General features: G+C 40.9%; 1 protein-coding gene across 1 annotated transcript in view; it reads left to right on the top strand.

The window, feature by feature from the left end:
* Window positions 1-644: 644 nt before the first annotated feature.
* NEK5 (NIMA-related kinase 5) overlaps window positions 645-2348 on the top strand; it is a 194645-nt gene continuing 192941 nt past the window's right edge. Inside the window, exon 1 of the mRNA XM_006876943.1 lies at window positions 645-761. Coding sequence (XP_006877005.1) covers window positions 645-761 — 117 coding nt within the window. The remainder of the gene's footprint in view (window positions 762-2348) is intronic.

Genomic DNA, 2348 nt, shown 5'->3' with positions numbered 1-2348 from the left:
TGGAAATTTTAAGGAACCCTGGTGGCGCTGTAGGATAAACTTTGGATTGCTGAACTGCAAGGTCAGCAGTTCAAACTCATTAACCACTCCAAGGAGAAAGATGAAGGTTTCTGCTCCCATAAAGGTTTGGTGTTATTGTTGTCAGTAAGTGCCTTTGAGTTGGTTCCAACTCATAGAGATCCTGTGTAGTGTTTCCCAGGGTGGCAGGTGAGCTTGAACTGTCAACCTTGAACTGTCAAACCGCCATTGCAGTCCAGCGGATTAACCCACAACAACGCATCAGAATTTATACCAGGATTACAGCCTGGGAAATCCTATGTTGTTGTTGCTAAGTGCTGTTGAGTTGGTTTGGACTCATAGCAACCCAGTACAGGGTTTCTGAGGAACAACTGGTGAGCTTGAACCTACTACCTTACAGTTCACACTGACCTTGCTGTCCAGCACATTAACCCACAGTGCCATCTCAGGGTCGCAATGAGTTGGAATCACTCAATGGTAGTGGATGGGTGGCAATTTTAGAGTGGGAGTCTTAGGAAAATGAGTTATTTTCAATTATAGTCATCAGTTTTCTTTGCTGGTCTTTATGAAGTATGTGATAAAAATTTCCTTACTCTAATTCCAGGAACCTCTCTGCATTGGAGACTATGGATAAATATGATGTGATTAAGGCAATTGGGGAAGGTGCCTTCGGGAAAGCATACTTGGCTAAAGGAAAATCAGATAACAAATACTGTGTCATAAAGGAGATCAATGTTGCAAAGGTAAAGTTAAGAAGTTTAGATTCTTGTCAGTTTGTATTATTGCAGTCAGTAAGTTATACACCTCTTAAGAAGTTGAATTGGCAAAAATTGTGTTAAGATATATTTACAACAACAAAAAGAAAATGATATTTGGTTTGAAGGGTTGGGGGTCAGGGTTTCATGGTTTTCTGGGATATCCCAGTTAACTGGCCTGATAACATCCTAAATGCTTCTGTTTTACCTCTTAGTTCAATGTGTAGTGCCTGGGATCTTAAAAAGTTCACCAGAGGCCATTCAAAGGATAAGAGTTGGTTTCTATTCACCTGGAGCAACAGAGGAAGGAGTGCCCTGAATAGGAAAAGGAGAAGGAATGTGTGACTAGTTTCCTCCTTGAACAACTGTCTCCTTTGCTATGAGATCAGAACTGGATGATGCCTGGCTACTGTTACTGAGCATTTTGATCAAAGCTTCCACAGGAGAATCCTAATCAGATGGGGGAAAATGCAGAACATAATTTCAAATTCTCATGGGCTCCAGACTTCCTGGAGCCATGAAGTTTGGCTAAACCCCTGAAACTATTTCTGTGAGATACTCTTTAGAATTTAAACCAAAAATTTCACCGGAAGTCATCTTAAACCAAACAGCCGTGTAGCTTAACTAGCAAAAAAGTTCTGCCTTGAGATTTTAATCTTTTAAGAACGATTTACATGGGATCAAATTGACAACAGCAACTAAAAAGATTCGATACTAACCGTAAAGGCAGTGAGTTAATGAGGGAGAAACAGCTGAGAAAAGGATTGTGAGAGTGGTCTCACAGCTTGAAGAATGTCATCCGTGTTACATCATATTTTTCACAAATCAACAAAGCAAAAGTATTTGATGAACCCATACAAAACAAAAAACATATATTCATTTAAGTGTCCAAAGGGCATATTTTGCAAGCCAGCCTCCTACCCACAGGCAACAGCCTTTCTCAGTACACGGGCCTAGAGTCCGCAGCTGCTCTATCTCTCCATGCCATCGCCTCTGCCACCATCTCTGCTGATGCCACTTTTCTAGGTAGAATCTCACTCTCCACTCATGCTCTTCCTTCATGATCGTCTTGGGATCCTCTGTTCCAGAAATGAAAGATTACTTCACTATTTTAGGTACACATCTACAATTACAGTTGTGACAATCAAAATTTATCCTACAAACAATTTCTCACAATTGAATCATAAAATCCTATTACCATCATCCTCCAGCATGTTTCACCAGATCCGTCTGGAAAAGAGGAAAATTATTCATCAGGGATTTTACAATACCCTCCTAGATCTGAAACTAAACACACTCATGAAAGCTTGTATGTCAGCCAATTTGTGCTTTTGTAGCACCCCATTTTTGATAGCCAATGTCTAAATTGCCCATGGTACTGTGGAATAAAGCACTGTACTACAAGGTCAGTTTGAACCGTTTGTTGTTGTTGTTATATGCCATTGAGTCGGAACCTATTCATAGTGACCCCATGCACAGCAAAACAAAACAATGTCCGATCCTGGGCCAACCTCACTACCGCTGCCACACTTGACGCCATCAATGATGCCACCTGGCCGATCCATCTCATTATGT

The sequence above is a fragment of the Chrysochloris asiatica genome, unplaced genomic scaffold (assembly GCF_000296735.1).
Source record: "Chrysochloris asiatica unplaced genomic scaffold, ChrAsi1.0 scaffold00432, whole genome shotgun sequence".
NCBI lineage: Eukaryota > Metazoa > Chordata > Mammalia > Afrosoricida > Chrysochloridae > Chrysochloris > Chrysochloris asiatica.
This window is presented reverse-complemented; position numbering and strand designations above follow the sequence as displayed.